General features: G+C 44.7%; 1 protein-coding gene across 1 annotated transcript in view; it reads left to right on the top strand.

Moving 5' to 3' along the window:
* Positions 1–22,691, top strand: part of NR1H3 (nuclear receptor subfamily 1 group H member 3) — a 28,735-nt gene extending 6,044 nt beyond the window's left edge. Inside the window, exons 2-9 of the mRNA XM_074149002.1 lie at positions 10,015–10,262; positions 12,995–13,261; positions 16,199–16,407; positions 16,656–16,835; positions 17,241–17,340; positions 19,129–19,242; positions 20,085–20,179; positions 20,715–22,691. Of these exons, the coding sequence (XP_074005103.1) occupies positions 10,145–10,262; positions 12,995–13,261; positions 16,199–16,407; positions 16,656–16,835; positions 17,241–17,340; positions 19,129–19,242; positions 20,085–20,179; positions 20,715–20,861 (1,230 nt within the window). The 5' untranslated portion in view covers positions 10,015–10,144 and the 3' untranslated portion in view covers positions 20,862–22,691. The remainder of the gene's footprint in view (positions 1–10,014; positions 10,263–12,994; positions 13,262–16,198; positions 16,408–16,655; positions 16,836–17,240; positions 17,341–19,128; positions 19,243–20,084; positions 20,180–20,714) is intronic.
* The last annotated feature ends 568 nt before the right edge of the window (positions 22,692–23,259 follow it).

Genomic DNA, 23,259 nt, shown 5'->3' with positions numbered 1-23,259 from the left:
CCTGATACTTGCTCTGGGTGGTGCCTTCAGCAGTGTCCCAGAATCAGCGGGCTGTCCCCACCCTTCTCCCTTGATATAAGGATGCAGATAAGAAATCCAGCCACCTGTTGATTTAGCCCCATTGCCTGCCCCCACGCACTTGTACGATGTGCTTGCATTTTCCAGCACTGATCTTGGGTTTGCAATTACTTCTGAGAAGCCAGGTGATAACAAGCTCTCTGACAGTATAATGTTTGCTTGCTTACTTCATGCAGACCCTGCCAGAACGTCTCTCTTTGCAGAACCACTAGCTCCTGGGTCGTCCGTGGTGTCTTCCTTCTCCCCGTGGCAAGGTTTCACCGGGGTTGGGAATGGAGTGGGCTCCTTGCATGCAGCACGTTGCTTGTGACAAACCCTGACAATCTGATGGTTATGTTCTTTGGCTTTTTTTCTATTAGAGCCTTTTTGCAGTTTTTCCGTCTGTTCTGGGCTACATTAATTGGGAAATAGAAAAGTATTTGTCTGTTAGTACCTCCAATCTCTTTGTGCCTTTTAGGACTCTTTCTGGATGGGTGAGGGTGAGGCCTCCTGGGCACTTGGAGATGACCTGCGAGGAGATTTGGTGGCTGTGGTTTCCCATCTGGTGGGTGTGCCGTCAGTGCAGCCATTTCACTGGCCGGTGTTTGAGCGGTGGACTCTGTCCGGCTCTGGACTGTTTTCCAGCTGAGTATTTGTGGTGATGTCAGGCAGTGTGAGAAGGGAACATGACTTGGCAGGACAAAGTCTGCAGAAAGTTCAGCTCCACATTTGGCCAAGAGCCTCGGAGGGAATGAGATCTACACACACATTCTGCTACACAGCCTGTCACACGCCCTCTCACATGCTCCCTTCCTGTCACACAGATCCTCTTTCTCTCATTTTCAGACCTTTAACCCTTCCCTCCTAGCTTCCAACCTGTGGGTTTATGAAAAACAAAGAAAATACCTCCTTATTTTGCTGTTATTTTACCTTGTAAGTGCTTAGTTGCAATGACCCCCAAAACAGAAATAGACTGCGTAGGCCAGGATCCAGAATAGTAAAGTCAAAAGCAGGGAAGTTTACTTTGTAACAGAGCTCTTAATAGTCCTTTATTTTTACCTGCACCCCTATGCCAGTCTTCACAGTGTTTCTTGGCAGCTCTTCCCATCTCTCTTCTTGCTCTTCTGCAGCCTTCTGGCCGATCTAGGTTTGGATATGTCTGTCTGCTGCGGGGTGGGAACCTGTGCCTCTCTTCTCCTGCTCTTCTAAGAGCAGCATTAGCAAAACCTGCCAAAATATATCCCTGGTAATGGATGAGTGGGGAATAGACTAACGGTCAAGCTTACTTTGAAGCAATTTAAAATTCCATTCCAGTATCCCTCTGACGTGCTCTTCATATGGGTATTTTTGAGTACTGTCATTTCTTCCTGATCTCTGTGCTACATCTAGGGGTGATATTTCTATGAATGGGAATTGGTACTTTTCCCCTACTGCTCTTAAGGGAATCTTAATGAGTTTCCTGCCTTGTTTTGCAATCCAGTACTGTATTTCTGTTTTGCCTGTGAGTGGTAGCATTTGTTTTGATTGATGCTTTTAGGTAGGATGGTGCTTGGATACTGAGTGCAATATAGATATATTGTGAAAAGGCTGTTTCCCAGAAACAATCTTGTTTCAGTTATGGTGATATGCAGCATGCTGATGAAAGAACTTCTGGGGTGGGAGGAAAGGAGGAAATCAGAAAAATGAGCAAAGAGTTATGCTGTAAACAGCCCTTCCCTTTATTCTGTTCTTTTGTCTTTTGCCTCTATTCTTCATGTTCTTTTATTTCATAGCTTCTAGAGGATGGAGACGATCAGTTTGAAGGAGAAGGTGGTCTGGACAAGGGCTAGGAATCGAGGGCTTTTACGTTCTCTTTCTGGCTCTGCTGTGATACATCCTACATGTTGCAGCTGCTTCTTACTGCTTTTCTCTGTTTTAGTAGTGGTTCAGTGCTGACAGCGGGTTGGGCTGTGTTCCTGCTCAGAGCCGTCAACAGCAGTTTGGGATACTGATGTTGAAGAGATGGGCTGAGCAGATTTCCCGTTTGTGATGCTAGCTGATAAAGGCACTTGGCTAGAATAGGCATGGGTCATGGAATGTTATTCCCTTACCACATAGTCTAGTGGAGACGGAATTATTTTTAAGGAAACAATCAGGAAAACACTATGTTTTGTGATTATTTATCATTATCATTTTCCACGTGCAGAAAAAAGTCCTGCAGTGCTCTTCTCTAGGCATAATCTAGTTTGTTCTCTTACTGCTTAAGGACTAGGTTTAACCCTTTTCTCTGGCATCTCCACTATCAGGATGCTATTTTAGGTATTAATTCTCGTTGCTTCTTCCCCCCCCCCCCTTTTTTTTTTTTTAAGTTCTGATCTCTCGCTTCAGTTTGGAGATAGCATTGGGATGACATCTCAAATCCACCATGAGTCAGACTTGTGTTCCCTGAAGCAGGGCTCTAACATCTGTGAGACTGAGAGTCAGAAAGGAGGAATGTAGGATCCAAGGTAGAGTTTTCTTTTGTTCTGTGATGTGGTGCTCCCACGGAAGTCCGCAATGATTGGAGAGAGGCTTCTCTAACTCCTTTTTTTCTTCCCTTTTTTTTTTTTTTTCTTTCCCCACTTCTATGCAAGCCCTCGTTTAAAAAAAAACACACAACCAACTAAACAGCTTTTTGAACCTAAATGGTTATTGCCATTATGTCTGATCTGGATGACACTTGTATATTTCCTCTGTCTCTTAAACGCTGTTCTCTGGGAAGACTAAGGAAGCACTCGGTCTTAAAACTGTTGCTTCAGAGAATGGCTGGCTGTTACGTTTTGGATAGCTGTGTATAATTTTGTAGGACAAGATATTGATGGCTGAGTAAAGCTGAAGAAGAAATCCAGAAAGAAACAGAATCTGTGGGCATGTTTTTTGTGCTGCCATGCAGCGGCATTTATAAGGAAATTAAGGTGGTGGTGGGGTCAGGTCTCATTTTCAGCCTTCAGGTAGGATGTGATGAGCTGTCACTGCACGTAGGATGTTGAAGAGCTGGTCAGCAGCAGGAATAATAAGCTGCAAACATCTCAACTTTAATTTTCCAAATCAAGGTCTTGCTAGTTAGCAGATTATTTTGTAGTAGGAATTTTTCTAGTTTGCTTGAATGCTTTCACGTTTGATTTTATTCGTTTCTCTGTGTGTGTCTGGTGGTGGGGTTAGAAGTGCGAAAGAATTACGCCATTAGCCAATACAGGGGCATGAGGAAGACAAACACCAAACCAAAACCACCTTTGCATACATACATTTAGATGTGCAAGGGAAAAACTCATAGGGAGCTATTATAGATGATGCTGACAAACATACTCTGTAGACAAGGTTCCAGGCTGGATCCTCTCCCTTCCCCTTCCCAAGGAGTGGCAGAGAGCTTTGCCCCTTTGGTAGCTAGGGGGAGGAGGCAGCTGCTCTGCTTTGTGTGTTCCATCCTCCTGGGAGGAGCACAGATGGGATTTTTCCTGTTGGAAGCCCCTGTCAAAGCCTCAGTTGTGCTTCCTGCCATCTGAAGGAAGGTCCTGATAGTGGTGTTGAGCTGTCAATGAGCTGAATTCACAGCCAGATGTGGGGTTCAGCTTATTGCAGTTCAGCTACAAATGGCAAGTTCTGCTTGTGTTTGTCCCCGAGGTGGTACAGAAGTTGGTGTTGCTCCAAAGTGGCTGTGTTCCTTCTGCTCCCCATGTCCGGACACTGGCTTCACAGCTCGTCTGGCCAGACAGAGCTGAGAAGGGGTGACTTGTCACTTTACAAGACATCTTGGAGGGGAAGGAAGGTTGGGGGTGCTGCTACTGTGACAACTTCCTTGCTGTAACCCAGTGCATGCCCTAGTTTTTGCCATTCTTGAGGTGGTTATGCTCTAAGTGAGCCAGAAACTTGAAAGCTGAGGTGAGAGTAGAAAGCCTAGAAGGGACTGGAGCCTTGTTACCCCGACCTGGCTTGTGCTGTTTTCCAAAGTTCAAAGGAACTTGTGTCAATGGCCTTTAAAGGAATTTCATGGCAGCGAGGTGGCCACATCACTCCCAATATCATTTGTTACTGGTTTCCAGTTCATTAACCAGGGAAAAGTCTAAGTTACCACCATTTCCTCTCTCTCCCTCTCTGCTTCTTTCTCTCTCCCGTTGTCAGAGGGGCTGGTACTTCCATGCAAACAGGAAGAGAGGCTAGCGCAGCCCTGTGCGCAGTGTAAATGAACTCCAGTAACCTCCTCTCCTTTCTCCTCCTTTCAGTTGCAGGACCAAGGGTATCTGGCAGTCGGGAGAGAGGAAACAGAAAGGCACAGCCCACTTCAGGATCTTTTCCACCCTGAAAGCAGTCACACATATACTCTCTTTTTCTCTTGCTCCTTGTGTTGACATGGCACTCTTTGATCAGGCAAAAACGAAGAGGTGAAGACAAGGGCCTTTGACATTCAAGGAATAATGAGAGGGGAGGGAGCATCTCCTGCTCCTGAGCCATGTGAACAGGAGCCCTGACTTCTTGCAAAACAGTTATTGGTGGAGCGAGGAGTTCCTTTGCAGAGCTTGTACGTTCTCGGGCAGGACTGGAGTCAGCGCATTCTGTCTTCATCTGATGTACAATTTGGGAAGCCTTGTTTGCAAAACAGCGGGATCCACAGGCTGTGTAGGAAAGAAATTCTGTGCTCTGAAGATTATAGACAAGGAGTGAGTTTGGTTGTGGGGCTTTTTTTGTATGTGGAGCAAAGCAAAAGTACTTTGGGCTGATTTTGCCCTGAATTATTACATTCTGTTTGGTAGTACAATTGTGCCTTATGATCCTAATTCACTTTGCTAACCAATTTGTTCAGTGGAGAGAGACTTTTTTGTTTCAGTCCTATATTCCTTTTTACCTGAGGCAAGGTGAAACTGGCTTGGAATTTCTGTTGCTGCCATTGTTTGTTTACAATAGCATATTCTGTGGGTTGAGAGAATCTAAGTTGTATTACGTTCAGATTTAGAAATGTCTGCAGACCTCTTTGCATTTCTGTTGTAATGTAAGGTCTAATTTTGGAAGGAAAATTATGGAGACTGCCCTCCAATCTCCCAGAACTCACCTTTAGGGTGTTTTTCTGTTAATAACCTGATTTTCTCTTCCTTGGGTCCTTCTATTCCTTTTAGGCGTACCATCTTTGAGAAGATGCCTTTCATCGTTACACCTTCTGCTTCTATCCCCGTTACTCTTTCAACCAAGTGACACGTTTGTTTATTTTAATCTGTTCAGTTGTTAGTCACTTTTGCTGCTGTTCTCTGAACTCTGCTATGGCATCCATACCTGACTTGGATATGAGATGGCATGGTGTGTGTTGAGACCAGACTAAAGCCAAGGGTGGAGACATGGCCCAAAGGAAGTCTTCACAATGAGAACTGGGTGCTGTGGTGAGAAACCAAGCAAGTTTAGGGGTGCACCGGCTCAAAGGAAGAGACAAATGCGTGGGCAAAGGCTGTGCCAGAAGTCAGCAAAGTCATGGATAATAAAGGAGTTGGTCAGCGGCAGAAGTAAAAGCCAAAGTAAGAGGGGAAGGGGGGGGGGCTCTAAAACTCACAGCTAGAGAGGCAGAGGTGGGAACAAGACCCTTAACATGGGGGCAAGGGACCAGAATGCAGCTGCCTATTCCCGAGGAGCAGGCTGTGCAAGCAGGAGTGACTGGTAAGACTCTCTTGCATAGTTGGCAACAACTTGCAGGGCTCACAGGCTGGTGCTGCATGCTTGGGCAGCTGCTCGTTGTCAGCTGAAGCTTAGCTCCACAGCAAATGAAAGCAATCAGGAGGCTGTAGCTTTTTTTTTTTTTTTTTTTCTTATCAGCTTGGGGGACTGATGGTAGCCTGCAAACTCCATCCAGTCGTTGTCTTTATGAAAAAATTTTTTTTTCTAGGCCATTGAGATCTGCAAATGGCTCTTGATATCTGAGGTGGCATCACCACTGTACAAGCTGTGCTTTAGATTTCAGCGGAGACCCTTATGCGTTGTTCTGAGCCCAGCTTTGAGAGGTAGATTCCGATTGGGTGACTTGTACTGCATGTCAGAACACACTTAGAAGCCAAAATGCCAAATTATGTGCCTGCTTTGGGTACCTCTGAAAGGTAGCCCTTCCTCTCAGATGCATTTGTTCACCAGCAGTCTGTTAGGCCCATACATGATGGCACAGTGACACACAGCTGTGTGACGTGTGAGCAGAGTCATGTTAACACGTATACAAATGTACGGTCTCTTCTGCTGATGCTGACGTGCTGCCGAGTGCACGCTTGTCATTCATTACAGAACTGAAACATAACCATGAATTTTCTCTTGGCAGAAGGCTGTAGGATTTTGTAATTTACAGGACCGTGACTCTGACCTGTAAATCCTGTTTTGAAAGATCCCAGAGACTTGCGCAAACTTCCTAAAAAGCTACCACTTCCTCTGAACATCCAGTATTTGGAGGAAAAGGGCTTGTTGTGTTATTCCTCTGAGTATTCCTGCACTCTGCAGTACTTGCATCTGGTCTGGTTCCTGATCCTTAAACTTCTCACAGAAGCACCAAACAAAGAAGACCAGGGAGAGGACAGACCTGTTTAGCAGAAGTGTCACAGTAACTGCATCTAGCTCGTTTGCTTTCTTTATGTGCTGTGCTGCCCAATGCTGTCTCCTTTACTCAATAAATGTGGGACAGGAATTAGGCATATCCTGTAGCTTTGTTTCTGTTGAGGACAGGTCAGATCGAAGACTGCCAGATGAGTAAGTGCGTGCTTCAGCTGGGCTTGGAAGAGGACTCAGCTGAGGGAATGGGATGAGATGAGATCGTTACTGGGGGAAGTGATGAACGTTTCTGGCACTCAGCATGAGGTGCAAGAGCCAGGGCTGCCACCTCTAGTCTCTTGCAACTTTTCTGTTGCAAGAGTGCTGATCTTGAGACCGTTGGTATCCAAGTTGTTCTGTTGTCTCAAAAAAGAAAGGGAGAGGGAAGACATGGAGTAGGGTGGAGCTGGTGGCAACAGATTTCAGAAGCGTATAGTGTCTTGTTTGAGACATAGGTGGCAAGGGCTGGCAGTGTCCCTTAGCCTTTCATCCATATGTGCTTCCTCACTGGAGTATGTCTGCTCATCAGGTTCCTCTGTTCTAGACGCTGCGTTAGAGACAAGTGATTGCTTCATCTTTTGTCACTTGGCCAGTCCTGGTTTCTAAAACTGACAGACAGTGGGAGGCAGCACAGCAGATTATGTCAAGAAGACAGTGTTCCCTCTTGCAGTTACAGCCTGCATCACCCTTCTTACCTTTCTAGTTGAAGTGCTGGTGCAAATTAGAAGATGTGAACCTCTCACAACGTGATTATTAGTACAAAATTTGGCAATATTTTTGGTTGTTTGAAAACAATCTTCATGCATTTCTGTGAAAACTAACTCCCTGGCCTAGTCATACGGCCTCTCACTTGCGTGCCTGTAGGGAAAGTGATAGGTAAAGCAACCTAGACTAGCACCAGAGTGCTGCTGTTTGTAGTTAGGTCAGTTTCCCGTAGCCTGCAACTGTTACTGGGTCTACAAAACTAAAAAATGATGTGCCTTAGCAGAGAAGAGAAGAGACCTCTCCTGTCTGGCCCGTCGTGTTTTGGGAAGGTGAAGGCCAGTACGTGAAGTAGGAACTTGTGGGTTGGTCATCACGAAGATAGTGGTTGATAGCCCTTATCGCTGACCATGTCCTGGGTGTGCAAATGGATTTATACTCCCTTGCCTGTTGGTAGCTGCAGGCTTCTCAGACATTGTGAGGAAGTGTGTAGTCTCTTAGAAACTCCCCTTGGGGCTCCAGATGTCCTGCTGACAGCAAGTTTCGCTCTTGCAATGTCAGTTGTGGTTGTGCGGATGACACAATTTTGAAATCCTATCAGGTTGTCCTCTTTTGCTTTCCAGAATATACATAGGAGTTGTGGCTGGGACGCAGCAAGACTGGGTCACTGAACTGAAGGCAGTGGGGCCTGAGCACTGTCTCTCAGTCCCTCAGCTGAGGGATCAAATTCTTCCTTTAAAAAATTACTGCAGTACTGCTGCTGGTGATTCATTCTGCACAATAATTAATGTTTGAGTGAGTCTTCTGCGTGGTTTAAAGGAATGTGGAGATGCACTGAGGCAGTACGCTTAACTTTCTTGTTCCATGCCCAGACGTGTCCAGAGACATCCGATACTGGCATCGGCGAGGAGCTTACGTGGGACTAGGAATACAAATTGGGTTTGGGTTTGTTTCAGTGACATTGCTTATCAGTTCCATCTGATGCTCTGTGCCTCTCCAACAAGGTTTTCAGTTGCTGCAGGATTTACTGTGGAGGCTTTTTTTTTAAAAAAAAAAAAAGTCGATCGTGATAGCCGGGTTGTTCCTTTGAGGTCTGTGAGTCTCTCTGAATTGGCTGCAAATCACATCAGTTAGGTTGTAATCTCCCCCAATAGGACTTCTTCTTCCTTTCTACGGCTCTGAGTTTTGTATTTGCTGCCACTGCTTTTATCTTAAATAGTCTGTTTCTCCAGTGATTGAGTGGCTACGTGCACCAAGGGGAGGGAGCTCTGAATTCCATATACAGTCTGAGGCTGTGTTAACAAAGATCACGTGAATTAATATGCCCGGTGGGTTTTCACACCTGCACACCGGGTAATGGGGGATGGCCGGAGCTCAGCAGCCTTGACAGTATGACTGCATTTATACTTACCGACTGTTTTGGAGTGGTGGGAGGGGGGTGATTTGTGGAAGTGTTGCTTTCATCTTTGTCATTCTAAGTCAAGTGGCACGGCCTGGTCCAAATACCCAGGAGGGAAGAAGGGACTTGGGACTGTGGTCCTCTGCCTCTCCCAGTCAGCGCTGCAGTGTGTGAGGCATGCCATGCCCCTGCTTACCTGCTGCTTTTGTAGCTGGGCTACTGCACAGCATTCCGTCACCTCCTATCTCTCGGAGAGCGGCAGGCTTCCAGTCCTGAACTCAATCACTCAAGTTAAACTGGTACAGGCCTTTAAAGTAGTTGCTTTTTAAATCAGTTAATCCCTTTAGCTTGCGTTGGCAAATCACTGAGTGAAGATCAACTGATCAAATGCATTTTCAATCAGATTAGGGGTGTTTACATTCGCAGTTTGCATCAGTTTCACTAGGTCTGTGCGATCAAACCAGTAGGGCTTTTTTTTTTTTTTTTTTTTTTGTGCAGGTGGGGCTTTTTGGAAAAAATTATTGGATTCGCTTTCCAGGTTCAGGTTCTGTAGTGGAGTTCGTGCTGTGTAACAGAGGTGCTTTGCAGTATGGTTTCCAGCTTTCAGAAAAGGGGTATCCTCAGGAGGTTGGTAGTGAATCTGTTTCCTGAGGGTGGTGTAATGGTCATTTCCCGTAGGTACGATGGTGGCTTTCAATTTCTTGCTGTAGGTGAGGGAAGGATTTGTCATCCTCATCTTTGATACATCATTGATCTCTGGCCCAGCCTTTGGCTACTGATATTAGTAGGGAAGTTAGATGTGTTGTAGTCTTTGCTAAATCACTGTATCAAAATTGTCTTTCACAATTTTCTGCATGCTCTGCAGTACATGCCACAAAATCCAGAGCAGCTGGCAGCAATGAGCTATTTGTTACTGAAAGCTTTAACAAAGGCCACCAGCTGTAAATCCTGGAATTTCCCTCTAACACACTTGGAACAGGTCAGGGCTGAAGTCCCATGATGGTGTTAGCAGTAATGAAGACTTGTCCTGCTTTGATAAATACTTTGGCAATAAAAGGACAGTTTTGTGCCTGGGTGTGCTAATGTTGTACCTTTTACCACAGTTTGTTAAAATATTGTGTTTCAAGCGCATAAACATTGATAAAACAAAGTTAATTGTCCCTTTTAATACATAAGGAAACAAAATCTTGAAGCTTGCTTTTGATGAGGCTTGTAATAGATTTTGGGAATTAATAACCTCAGTAGTTGAACTCTTGCCTCTTTTGCATCTGTCTGTGTTTTTTTTTCCACAGGTACTTCCTTTCTGACTTCCAGTAGCAGAGAGAAACTAAAGACCTTGAAGAAAGACGCCTGCAGCCCCCTGCTCGGCAGTAACGATGCTGCAGCGATGAGATTACAGTGAGCCCTTCCTGTGTGGCCTCCATGGGTCCCACTCAACTCAGCACACAGGATCATGGGAAGAGGGTGGCAAGTGTATTTGAGATGGAGGAGCAAGGGCTTTCACTCTTCCCTGGCTCAGAGAACCCCCCTGAGCATGCAGGTATGGAAAAATGCTTACTAAATCCATGCAAGCTAGAGGCTATCCATTCTTTCAGCTGCAAGCAGAATTGACATTTGGTAAAATTTTCATGTGAGCTCTGCCGTGCTGCAGGCACTCAGAGAGAGTGTCTAAGAATAGAATCAGTTATCGATAACTGAAGTAATTGAATTGGGTTTATCCAGGTGATAAACGTGTTGAATATTTTGCTTATTTGGTCTTCTAGAGGCTAGGTCCATGGTAGTAAAATGGATTTCTTTTTGTTAGCCTTATCAAAAGCTGGTGAACAATAAAGCTTTACTACAGGTGATAATCCAACAAGGGTTAGTGAGGCAAAGAAATAATAGGTTCTTGCAGATTTATATAATGGAAAGACCATAAAAGTTTCCTCTACACATTTCTGAGGTTAACTGAGGTTAAAAGAACACCAGGAAATAGAATTGACATTTTTGCAGTTATAATTGCTGCTGACACACACAATTCTATACTTTCAAACTGTAAGACAACGTAGTATAACATCTCTGGACGGGTAACGGGGAGAAAAATAGAAAGCACAAGTGAGGTGTCCGGCACTGTATCAGCAACTTAACGAAAATACGACAAATAAATGTATTTGTTGAACAGTGAGGCAATGGGCAATCCCTGATATGAAAAAAAGAGGTGATCTGAACATCGAACTGAGACTCATCAGTACAGTAGAAACAAAGAGAGTAGTTGAAACTAGTTAAAACAGATTTGAGGACAGGAAAAGAGAACAGTTGATAAATGCCCTACAAAAATGAAAGAAAAAAGCCACAAAATGTAGGAAAAAATTATTCAATAGGGGATCTACTGAAGAAGGAGGACCCTAATGAGAGCTAAAGGTGCAGAGATGGCATTCACGCTTGATACATCTCAAATTACTTCTGTGTTATCTTTGACTACAGAAAATGACAATAATAAGCTATATAACTAAAATGGTTAGTGTTCAGAGGTGGAAAATAATTTGCGTAGATCAAAGAATAAGCCTCTCTATCTCAATAAAACAATCATAGGAATGGTAACCACGCATTTATGTAGCTTCTTTAAAGACAGCTGAGAAATCCACAAGATGGACAGATCCATCTTTTGGAAGTCATTAGATTACTCCTGTCCCTCAGAAACGTATGAACATCACTTGAGGCTTCTGGAAAATTACGATACCAGTTAATATATATAGAATGGCAGACTAAGTAATTTGAAGTAACCGTAGGCACTGCATAATTTCCTCTTGGTAATAGATTGTGTGAAGAGAAATACAGTAGAACAAGAGAGGGGGATGTCAGAAACTTGACCTTTCTGATGACATTTTCTTGCTGTCCAGTCTGCAGTGAGATAGTGCAGGCCAAAACGAGTGACCTCCAGACCTCAGTAAAGTCAATGGGATTGAAAATCAACATCAAGATACTCAAGACTGTGAAAACCAATATGTAATGAAGAACACTAATAATAATTTCCGAGACTGACCTAAAACTATTTACCATTTCAGGAACCCGAGCAGAATAGTAAGCGTAACTGAGAGTACAGATAGAAGTATTAGAGCCATATGTATGAAGATGAGACATGCCATTGTAACCCTGATGCCGATCAGGAAATGCAGCAGCCTTGTCCTGCAAACCAATCCCAATGACTCAACTCCAGTGCAAAGGCTTTCCGGGCATATCTAAACATAATCTGGAGATTTATCATGCTGTTTTGTAATCTTTATGAACAGCTGCCATAGAAGAATCTACAAATTTTGACATACAGGAAAATACTTGCACTATGGGCTGTGTGGAAGGACATGTCAGAGGTCAACACGGCTAGAATTAAATGGAATTAAGAGAGAGACAGCTCTCTCCAAAGTCTATCAGAATGATGTAGGAAGAACTGGGAGCTACTGCACAGGACCATCTGAAATGTGAGGCAGAAGTGAAGGCCCCTTGTTTCAGATGAAATAACAAGGTTTAGTAAATGAACTGTCAGTGTGAGTGCTTCAGTTTTAGGAGTGGGGAGCACTCTTCTTCAAGAAGAAATGGTGGCTTCAGGATTCCAAAGGTTCTCAGAGCTTGTGCAGTGTGCTGCTTGCCTGCTTATTGCCCCTCAATCCATGAAGTTTTTGTCTTGACAGTTTCCCCGAGTGTTCCAGTTACAGGGATTGCCTATTCAATCTGCTTTTTGTACAGTCACAGGTTCAGCACCAGTTTTCTGACTGTTTGACTGCTGAGCCATTTTTCCTTATCCTTATGCATGAGTATGGCAGAGAATAGAAGTAAAAGAACCGGAGATGAATTCTGAAGAAAATTACCTTCTGCCCAGTCTTGGATTTCAGCTCAACTTTTTTGCAGCTCTTTCTCACATTAGAAACTTAACTGTCACTCCTGCTGATGGAAAGTGCAGAAGAGGATCTGGCTGAGCGTGTTTTAGCTCTATCACTCTGTTTCGGAAGGGAACAAGCATGAAGCTATATCTGGTTATATAGTTGAGGTGAAACTGTTTGGATTATGTCAATAGTTGTTTTGTTGCAAAAGATATGCCTGCCCAGAAGGGGAGTCTGTGAGATGGGAGACTTGGTCTTTTAATGTGTGTTTGGGAGACAGTGGGTTTGAGTGTGGATATTGGTTATTGTAAGGAATGGGGCAGTCGTCTGCAAACACCATGCTTCCCTCATGTGTGTGGGTTTTCTTTTCTTTTCTTTTTTCTTTTTTTTTTTTCCTTGGTACTGTTTGTTTCTGTAGAAAATCCCCCCTTGAAGCGGAAGAAGGGCCCAGCCCCTAAGATGCTGGGAAATGAAGTGTGCAGTGTGTGTGGGGACAAGGCTTCTGGCTTCCACTACAACGTGCTGAGCTGTGAAGGCTGCAAGGGCTTCTTCCGCCGCAGCGTCATCAAGGGTGCGCAGTACGTCTGCAAGAACGGCGGCAAGTGCGAGATGGACATGTACATGCGTCGCAAGTGTCAGGAGTGCCGGCTGCGCAAGTGCCAGGAGGCGGGCATGCGGGAGCAGTGTGAGTGCAGGAGACGGGAGCACCGTGGTGCTGGGATAGGAGGCGTGGGGTGGGTTGGGCTGGTGACCGATGGGTGCAAGGAAGGGGGCAGTGTGAGTGCTTGGGGGTCAAAAGTGAGCTATTCAAGGCTGCCTGTGGAATGTGTGTGGGAAGTCACTGAGGACTTAGCACGGATCACGTGGAGAGGTGAGGCTGTTGGTGGAACAACACTGGTGTGCAGAGAGCCCCAGCCCTGCTGGATTCCTTGAACACTCTATTTTGTAAGAACTCGTGGAATATGACATCAGAGGAAAGACTTGCAACTAAGATTTACACATTCTTTAGTACGCTGTCGACTGTATCGGTAAACTCAGGTTTCTGTCTGTCTTGTGGTCAGGACTGCAAGATTAGTCACCGTGCTCCTTGAACAACAGGCGCTTTTCTTTGCCTCGTACTGTGAGCTTGTGACGGAGGTCAAGGGCAGCACCACAGCACTGCAGCTGTGCTTGTGCAGACCTGATCTTGCCGCTCCTTTTAGCGAACTCTGCTGTTTTTCTCACACAAATCATAAGGCTGCTGTTTCTGAATATTCAACAACGTTCCTGCTCACATATCAGGAGCAGCCCTCTTCTGCCAAGGCATCTGGGTTTCATCCTGCTGACTGACTGAATGGATGCTCGGTTAATGTTAAATCTGCCTGGTCTCCTTTTTTGACATCCAGCACCCGGAACAGTGAGAAACAGAGGGTATTTAAGAAAAATCTTATAAAAATACTTCAGCAAAAAGTGAGTCCCACTGAGCTGCAGGAAACGTGCTGTTCAGTTGTTTTTTTCAACATGAAACACGGCACACCTAACACATGCAATTAGTATCTTTGTCACACTGGTTTGTATCAGCGTTGCATATGCTGTCTTTGCCCCACTTCCCCCACTCCTGAGAGCTACAAAACAGATGTATTTGAAAAGCTACATAGCAAGGCTACCCGTCCACCTTGCTACTCTTCTGTTGCAGGTAGACAGTAGAGAGCCTCAATGTGTTTCTGCTTTTACTTGTTGTCTTATGTTGAAGACAGCCCAGGAAAATTAGGCCAAAAGGGATCTTTGGGTTGTTATTACCAAGTGCTTGGCAATTCTTGTTGACAGTGTAATCCCTACTGCAAATTTGCCTTGTTAATCTTGACAGAAACTGAGGGCTTTTTTTTTTTTCCCAGCTGTTTCACTTGGAAGTTCATTCCAGAACTTCCCTCTACTAATTGTTGGAAACATTCTTCTAATTCCCAGACTGAAGTTATTCATGGTCAATTTATTCTTCTTAAGCCAGTATGAACATGAGGTTAAATAGTTCCTTCATGGCAAACCGAGTAACTTGGATTGCTTTGTATCTAGCATGGCGTAGAAGCTTGCATGCATGCAGTTTTCAAGATTCAGTAGTATCTGGTAACTTGTTACTCAGCTATAAATTCTTTGTGCATCTGAGTCCCAAGATGAGGGACTGTAGTCTCTTGGATCTATTATTTCCCTTAGACTAACACTGTGACTAGCATTCTCTAATCTTCCAGATCCCCTTTAATTTTATAATTGCACTGAATGTCTTTGCTGTTAGAACGGTGATTTTTGTGCGTGTGTGTACCTGTGCCTGCATCCTCCCTCTTGGAAGTCAGGGATAAAGATTACTCTTAGCTTAAATGTGCTATGTTCTTCGTCTTTCCCTCCAGTCCTGTGGACCGTCAATTTTGGAATGCTCTCTCACAGTAGTTCTCCATTTCTTGTCTTCATGTTTAACATGATTCTTTTGAGAAGTGTGAGTGTATACTTGTTCCGTTTTGGGGCCTGCCTTCCTGTGTAGCAGCCATGTTTCCTTGTTACCTGGGCATGAAAAATGGCCAAAGAATCTTTCATCAATTTTTAAATCTTGTTTGCAAAGTCAAGCTTCTTTTTTTTTTTTTTTTTTTTTTTTTAAATCTTTGTTCCTGAAGATAGAGTTTCTGTTCCAGTCAGTCCCTTTTCTGCTTTTTGTTCCTTCATCGCTAACTCACAGGATGATTCTCTTGAAGGTAATCCTTGAATCCAGGTATGTCTGGTAGTTTCCTTTTTGTTTTTTTGGATGCAACTTGCAGATAGTTTTTGCAGCTTTGACTTAAAAAATTTAATGCCAAACCTTCTCTACATTCAAATCGGTGAATGCTTCAGTTAACTTACAGGATGTTAACAGGGTTTTGTATTTAAATTAGCTAATGAGCAGTTGGTCCAATAAGATTTTTCACAACACACGCCTCTGACCTGTTCCTTACAACGTTAAATCTAAATGGCATATCCTTTGACTTCACGACTGAAGAAGGCTTCTGGCCCTACTCCTGAGGGACTTGCAGTCCTCAGTACGTTTTACGCAAAGCTGTTCTTTCACTATTCATCTTGTGGTTTGTTTCTGCTCTACAGTCTGCTGCAGATGGGCTGTGTAGAAAATTGTCCTGTCGCTCTTGACCTCCATCCAGTACTGACTCTGACTTCTCAAGAGGAAGATGAAATGGCACAAGCTGTTAGTTTAGCAATATCGGAAAAAGAACAGGATAACATGAAATACAACGGACACACCATGGCATGTGAAGAAAGCGCCTGTTGGAACCTGCTATAGCATGACATTTTGGGCAGTTGCTTAGTGGGGAAAGTTGCTGTTGTCTTCCTGAGATCTGCAGGGCATCATGAAAGGAGCTCCTGACCTTTGTGAAGACTTTGCATGACAGTATGATTAAAAGAAAGGCGATGGAGCAAATTAAAGTGGGGATAAGAGGGAGAAACAAATAAGTATCACTGTCTGCTGTCTGTGGTGTGTACTCTCTGAAATACCAGATACAGGCAGCTGTGATCTCTGCCTCTCCATCCACAGCACATTACCCTCTGTTTAGTGTGGTTTCCAGCACGCTCCGATGTCATGATTGATCTCTGGCTATTCTTGCTTTAGATGTTCTGTCTGAAGAACAGATCCAACTGAAGAAACTGAAGAAGCAGGAAGATGATCAGGCTCGGACAGTCGTGGTGCGTCCAAGCCCTCCGAATCCACCGAGCCCTTCCCATAAACTGACGCCTGAACAGTTGAGCATGATAAAAAAGCTTGTGGCCGCTCAGCAGCAGTGCAACCAGCGCTCATTCACAGACAGGCTCAAAGTCACGGTAAAAACCTCTACCAGTATACCCAAAATAAGAAAATGTGCAGTTTGGTGAGTCGGGGTTGTGGGTAAATTATTTGGGAGAACAGAGATACTTTAGGCATTGCATCTGTGGGCTAAAGTTCTATAAAGAATAGCAAAGGGTGATGTTCCAATGTGTCTCATTTTCTTTCTCTGTCCACTTCATCTTCTCATTTTTCTGCCCTGGTTCCATCTTTCATGTATATACAATGTCTCTTCCCATTCTCACAGCCGTGGCCCCAAGTTCCTGACCCTAATAACCGTGAAGCAAGGCAGCAGCGTTTTGCTCACTTTACAGAACTTGCAATTATCTCTGTGCAAGAGATTGTGGACTTTGCCAAGCAACTACCTGGCTTCCTGGAGCTCACCAGGGAAGATCAGATCGCTTTATTGAAGACATCTACCATAGAGGTGAGAGTTTGGCTCCACCACAATACATAGTAGTAGAGATGAAAGAATTTGGAATACCCTCCTGGAGAACTGGTTCTGTCCCCCTTTTTTTTGGGATGGCAGGCTGAAGGACCTCAGCTACAGGGTCATTACTGCAGTGCCAGCTTATGCTGGCAAAGGGCCATGGAGGAGAATGAGGCAAGAGCCTTGGTAGTGGTAAGCAGGTATTCCCTCTTCCCAGAAGCAGACACTACAAAGGATGCAGCAGAATTTACCTTGGAATTTTTAAGCACTCTGAGAGAAACTACTTGGATGGGTTTTGTTTGTTTTTTGTTTTTTTCAGAGATGCTCTAGCACTCAGCAAATTATCAATGTTGTAACATTCTTTCCTGTTTTCAAATCAAGTATATCTGTTTCTGGTTTCAGGTGATGTTGTTGGAGACGTCTCGGCGCTACAATCCAGAGATTGAGAGCATCACCTTTCTTAAGGACCTGAGCTATAATCGGGATGACTTCGCCAAAGCAGGTGGTGCATTAGACAGGTGTTTCTTCTTTCCCTGTGTCTTGTGTTCTTTCATCTCTTCCTTTTTAATGTGGGCCTTAAAGCCCACATTATGTGGGGCCTTAAATAGTATGTGGGGCCTTAAAGCTGAAGTCAGGTGAGACGTTTAGAACAGGACCAGACCAATAGCCTCACAAACCCTTTTTTGTTTTTAACTTGTGATATAGCTCAGTTCACGTCTTTTTTTGTTGTTGTTGTTTTAGCTGTGAACTTGCTTTGGGAAAATTTGGACTCTTACAGCATGAAAATCTTGATGTAAGAGTCTGAATTTTCCAAACCCAACTTTCCAATCTTTCAAATTTTGCCAAATTTTCCAAATCTTGCTGGAAGAGTGCACCTAGGGCTAGCAGCTGATGTGAACTTCCTTGCTGGTAGAGATCTAATGTGTTCATGTGGTCTTAGAGCCATATCAGATCACAACAAATCAAACCCCAGTCTTCCCTACTTTGCAAGTATATCACTTGCTAATCTTCGAGCGATGACATTAGTGTGATTACGTTTCAGTTGATACGAAGTCTGTACTGCGCACCCACAAAGTACTTTAGACGTGTCATCAGCTCAGTATACAGTGGTCTGTGGTGATGTGATTGCTGAAGTCTATTTTTCCAGGAGCAATGAGTATCTGTAATTTCAGATGAAGTAACAGGAAGTGTGTATCTTCAGCATTTCTGAAGACAAGACTTTGGCTGTCCTTCATGTGATTTCTTGATTCCTTGAGTAGCTATTTAACCATTTATACTTGAGATGGCTTACAACTTTCCTCTTTGCTTTTCCTGGTAGCCTTTTCTTCAAATTATTAGGAAGGCAAAAAGTAGGCAGCCAGAAAGATTCCGTCCATCTTCTTCATCCTTCTCTGATGCAGTTGTACTGCAGGAAATTAGAAACTTGAATGCTGTTTTGGGTGAAAGGCCTGAAGTTTTCAGCATGATAGCACAAAGAGACCTGATTTGACAGTGGCCTCTGTATGTTATGACAGTAAATAGCAATGCATTTCTGCCTGACCGCATTTATCAAAGGCGGTGACTGGAAGCCCAAGTCAAACTCTGCCTCAGCTCTCTCGGCTTTTTGAGCTGAAGGAAATGGCATAGTTCAGACTTCTTGGAACTATATTTTTTTCAGCTCGGACAGGCTGAGATGAATCTGGAGCATGGGATTAAAACTTTATTTGAAAGCAAGAAGGTTGCTGGATTTGAAGGAGATGATGGCATGAGAGTGGAAAGTGTAGATGTTGTGGTCTTTTGAGTCTGATGGATTTACCTGGTAGATGATGTTGTGTTCCTTTAGCTGTTGCCTAGTAATGTGCCATGGGGCATTTAAGGCTCTAAGAAGACCCAGAAATAGTGTCATTTTAGTTGGAGCCTGACGACTCGGCCACTGTTGGTGCTCATCAGTAGTGGTAGGATGTATAAGGAGATTTCAGCCACCCTTGGAACATAAGGTTGCGCAGAGAAGTTGTGGCTGCCCCATGCCTGGAAGTGTTCAAGGCCAGGCTGGATGGGGCTTTGAGCAAACTGCTCTAGTGGGAGGTGTCCCTGCACATGGCAGGGGGGTTGGAACTCGATGATCTTTAAGGTCCCTTCCAACTCTAACCATTCTATGATTCTATAATATAAGTCTTTTTCCCTGCCTGCCTGTCCTCCTCACTCCCTGGCGCACTGTGGTGGGTTTCTGGCAGCTTATGCCATGAAAGGAAGGGAGAAAGGGAGGAGACAATTGTGGTTGCCTCACCTTGTTCTCTTCTCGTTGTTGCAGGTCTGCAGTTTGAGTTCATTAACCCCATCTTTGAGTTCTCAAAGGGAATGAATGAGCTACAGCTCAACGATGCTGAATATGCACTTTTAATCGCCATCAACATTTTCTCTGCAGGTAAAAAGCCGGGGAGACGTGAAGAGCTGCAGCAGCGAGTCAGAGGGCAAAGAAAGTAGAGTTAAGGAGGGTCACAAGCTGAAGAGGAGTAACAGAGGGTGTACAGGGCCTAGTGACAAGGGGAGTGTGTTACTACTTCTGCTTGGGGTATTCATTATATTCTGAATTTTCTAGTGGCACCTGCAGAGGAAATCAGGTTCCCCACTGCTGGAAAAGTGTATAGAAAAATCAGCCAATATTTATCTTCTTTGAAAATGCTATTTTACTGTCCCCTTAATGCAGTTGGGACGTTTCTGGTATGATGCAGGTCACATACCATGAGGGACATCTAGTGGTGAGGTAAAGGCATTCTGGATGCAAGACCAGCGTGGCTCTGGGCCAGGACAGGGCTTTGCAAAGAAGCCACCTCTACTCTTTACTTCTGTTTTCTGTCCTGTAACCTGAAAGATTTTTTTTTTTTTTTCTTTCTTCCTTTTCTCTAACTGGCTCAGCTGCTGGAGAGACTTTCCCATTCCATCCTGAATGGGCAGCTTCTCATCTTCACTGGGGTGGGAATGTGAGACCAAGCATACTTGTATAACGCTGTTTGGTCTCTCTAACCTTCCACCTCTGTTGGAGTCAGATGGGACTCCCCCTGTGCAGTAGACAAGACTGAGAAAGAACAGTTATAGAGAACTGACGTAGCTGCTGCAGTTGTGGGTGACTCTCCCAGCTGTGCTGCGTGAGTGCTAGATGAAGTTTTGGGGAGAGACCGTACTGAGGGACTGGGGTCAGGCAGGGACATGAAATCCAGGTGAAGCTGCCTGTGGCACCCTGCTGACTTCTAACCTGCTTTTTGGCAGACCGACCGAATGTGCAGGACCAGTCCCTGGTGGAGAGGCTGCAGCACACCTACGTGGAAGCCCTTCATTCTTACATTTGTATCAACAGACCAAATGTAAGTGCCTGACCAGAACATCCCCAGCGATGATGCAAACTGGTTCTGTGTTTATGCAGGTGCAGTTCCTGCAGTACTGTCTTGTAACAGGTCTCTTGCTGCCTGTACTGTCGTGCTCTTCCCTTCTGTGGCTGTTCAGTAGCATCTGTAAATGCAGGATTTGTGAGCCATCACAGCCTGCTGTTCACAGAATGATGGGGTTGGAAGGGACCTCTGGAGATCATCTAGTCCAACCCCCCTGCCAGAGCAGGTCCACCCAGAGCAGGTTGCACAGGAACGTGTCCAGGCAGGTTTTGAATGTCTCCAGAGATGGAGACTCCACATGTTCAGTATCATGTTCCATACTTTAGCCAGCATGGAAGGTCTGGAGTTTTGGAACACGGTGTAGCATTTGTCTTCCGTCCACACTGCCGCCTCCCGGAGAGTTCCAGCTTTAGAGGAAGTCAGGGTTGCGGTTACAATGCATCATCCGGTGTGATAATTTTATTTTTTAGTGTGAATTTACTTATGGCTGTCTATTTGTCTGACTCTGCAGGACCGCCTGATGTTTCCACGGATGTTAATGAAACTGGTCAGTCTTCGGACACTAAGTAGTGTCCACTCTGAACAGGTGTTTGCCCTTCGGCTGCAGGACAAGAAACTCCCTCCCCTGCTCTCAGAAATCTGGGATGTGCATGAGTGACCGCATGCTCCCAGGGCACTGATGTACCGACATAATGCCGTCTCCTAGCCTTTGCTAACGAGAAGCCAGCCTCCCTCCCCCCTCCCCCCCCCCCCCCCCCCCCTCCAAAGCACTGAACTCTGGGCTAGGCAGTGCAGGGAGTGAGGAGCCTGGGATTTCAGTGTTGTCATGAGATTCTGCAGGAGGCAGCTGGGGTAGATCAGATGGGAGGGTTGGTTTCCGTGTAGTGCCCATACCCCAAAGGAATAACACGAAACATCTGAAAACGGTAGAAATGAAGACCTTCCCCCCACACACATACACCTCTTTCTTCAGAGTCTTTCTCTTCTTTAAGCATTTCCTCCTCTCTCGTTGATTATGAAAATGAATTTGCAGGAACTTGCCAAACCCTCTCTATTGAGAGTAGCCCAGCTCAAAAGGCTTCTGCAGGGTCCCCAGTGTACCTGGATCTGAGGAGCTCAGGGAAGTCAATGTGGATGTTCTAGGGGTTTCACTGGGTTTTCTAAATAAAATCTCTTCTATGTGCTGCCCTTTACGATGATTCCAAGAGAAGTAGCTGTTATTTCTTTATTATGAGACTTCATCTCTAGAGCTGCCCTTTCATTCTGGCCCTCCTTTGGAAAAAGGACTCCTCTAAAGTGTAGTGCCCTTTGTCTAACAAGGAGGCCCTCTGGATAGGGAACATTCGTACATCAGAACGATGCCAGGCATAAAGTAGTGGATTATTTTCATGTAATACATGGCAGTTTTATCTCATGGTGGTTCTCAGCCAGTTCACTTTACCTTTGATTTGCTAACAGCTGGAAAACCTTAGTTCAAAACAAATCAGGGCATAGATTTTTATCTTTAGGGGTGGAACAGAAGAAGGATAGGTGGGAAGGACTGGTACTTCAGCAAGGTAGGTGTGGTGGAAGGATCTCAAAAACTTCCAAGAATTTGGAGTATGTGGTATGTGTTCCAAGGTGGGTGTGAAGATGTATCAGCCAAGGAGAGAGGACACGCCGCATTTAGTGAAATACGTGGGCATTGTGTAAGCTGTTGGCCGCACAACTCTCGGATCATGGGCTGCAGGAATACTGGGTGTAACCAGATCCACTTGCGTCTTCTTCCTTTTGCCAAAGTCTTTCCAAGGTATTTGCTCAAGGTTTTAATGATGGTTATGGGATATGGAGGTCCCTCCTGGATGAGGAGTGCCAACTGCTTTAGAAGGACACTTGGGTCTTGTATCCTTTTTTTCACTTTGGGCACTGTGAGATCCACACTGGATTTATGCCCCAACTTCTTGAGTATCCACATCCGTAAGTATTCTAGGATTTACAGCAATATTTTGTCTGACAGAAGAGAAATATACTGTTGTAAAACGCGTTCCTTATTTTCCAAGAAACAACATCTTACGGCTGATCTCAGAGATGTAACTTAAAGTATCCTGGTAGCTTGGTCTCATGAGTCTTCTCTGTCATAGGGGTCTATGTTTGCTTGCCCGGTGAGCATCCCAAGAGCCTAGGTTCACATGGCTCTTTGTTTGGTTGTTGGTTTTTTTTTTTTTTTTTTGGTTTTGGGTTTTTTTTTTGGGTTTTTTTTTTTTTTTGGCTGTGTATCTGAGCGCTATGCCCGTGGTGAGGGTATTGTGTCCATTTTGCACTTGAGGTTGGTCCCCTGCCACTGGCCTTCACTCTGCACCTTTGTAAAGCACTTGTAACAATCTGTAAAATAATCTGTTGTTTTTTATAACTCATTGCAATTGCAAAAATTCTTGTTTAAATCTGTATTTTTAACTAATCTGTTTGAGAAATGTTAATGTTTATATAAAAGAATAAAGCCTAATACAGGATTTTGACGTTCTCTGATGTGCTGTCCTTAGACTGGAGGAGGGTGGAGGAAGTTCTTGATGTAACGAGCTCAAAGCTGATAAGAAAGCGAGTACATAGGTTGCGGAAAAGCAAGAAGTGCTGAAAAAGAAATAGCAGTGCAACCTCAGGCGGTGTCTTTTGGCCTCTGGTATGAGATTTTTAGCTTGCTGGCAAAGAGGTGAAGTGGATTAAGCACGTGTCCTGAAGACCACGAATTATCCGTACGTACCGCATCCTGATTTGTGCAGCTACAATCAGAATTTAACCCTCTTACCCCACGTGCTGTTCTCCGTTTTCTGCCTGTTGTGTGGCTCCCCAGAATTGATATAGGAGTCCAGCAGGCTCCTGGCTGTCGAGTGGATTCCAGCAGGATCCTAGCTGGCCCCTGGTATGAATCCATCGGAAGCGATGGGTGCAGGAGAACAAGAGGAATAGCTGTCCCTGCACAGCACCTCCAAGGAGACAGTAGAGCCAGGGGACGCAGAGAGAGCTGCCCAGCGTTAGCCGCTTCCCGAGCGCTTTCCGATCCCCCTGGCGCGATGGGAAGG

This window comes from Numenius arquata, chromosome 6 (genome assembly GCF_964106895.1).
Source record: "Numenius arquata chromosome 6, bNumArq3.hap1.1, whole genome shotgun sequence".
Classification (NCBI taxonomy): Eukaryota; Metazoa; Chordata; class Aves; order Charadriiformes; family Scolopacidae; genus Numenius; species Numenius arquata.
The sequence above is the reverse complement of the archived record's forward strand: the minus strand, read 5'-3'. Positions and strand labels throughout refer to the sequence as shown.